The sequence below is a fragment of the Exserohilum turcica genome, assembly GCF_000359705.1.
Source record: "Exserohilum turcica Et28A unplaced genomic scaffold SETTUscaffold_9, whole genome shotgun sequence".
Taxonomy (NCBI): domain Eukaryota; kingdom Fungi; phylum Ascomycota; class Dothideomycetes; order Pleosporales; family Pleosporaceae; genus Exserohilum; species Exserohilum turcicum.
This window is the reverse complement of record NW_007360310.1, coordinates 776,703-777,280: the sequence shown is the minus strand read 5'-3', so window position 1 is coordinate 777,280 and position 578 is coordinate 776,703. Positions and strand designations below refer to the sequence as shown.

Genomic DNA, 578 nt, shown 5'->3' with positions numbered 1-578 from the left:
TGCCAAGAGAGCTTTAAAATCAATATACACGATTCGTCGAGTGGTGTTCGGCATCCCAGTTCCCAGAGGCAGAATCATTACGACACCCGCCGAGTGTGTATCCAAGTGGAAAATAAGAATAAAAAGGTGCAAAAACGAGACATGCGGCTTTTGTATTCATCGTGACCCGTCAGAGTGGGCGTTCAAGGCTGCTGATGGCCAGGAGAGGTTTACGCCTCCAGGGCTTCGCGTCGGCCGTGAGGAAGACCATAGGGCCGATCCCAAGTGGGCAATTGGGGGTCGGCCTCGGCCTCACGCTTGCCATGAGGCAGGCCGTATGGGCGGGGCCAAGTCGGCAGTTGAGGTTCTGCTTCTGCCTCGCGCTTTCCATGAGGCAAGCCGTATGGGCGGGGCCAAGTCGGTAGTTGAGGTTCAGCTTCAGCATTGCGCTTCTCGACATCCTCAAACTCTTCTGGAACCTCAACTAGCTCAGGTTCAGCCTCGACGGGGGAAGCTACGGCTTCAACGGGAGCTGGGATGGCGGCACTGGAAACAGTGACTGCCAAAATGGCGGAGGCAATAACAGCGTTGAACCTCAT

General features: G+C 55.7%; 1 protein-coding gene across 1 annotated transcript; it reads right to left on the bottom strand.

Moving 5' to 3' along the window:
* Positions 1–209: 209 nt before the first annotated feature.
* On the bottom strand, positions 210–578 carry SETTUDRAFT_35763 (uncharacterized protein; the record flags this gene model as incomplete). Its single annotated transcript, XM_008033057.1, has 1 exon — positions 210–578. The coding sequence occupies one exon, from the start codon at positions 576–578 to the stop codon at positions 210–212; it is 369 nt and encodes a 122-aa protein (XP_008031248.1).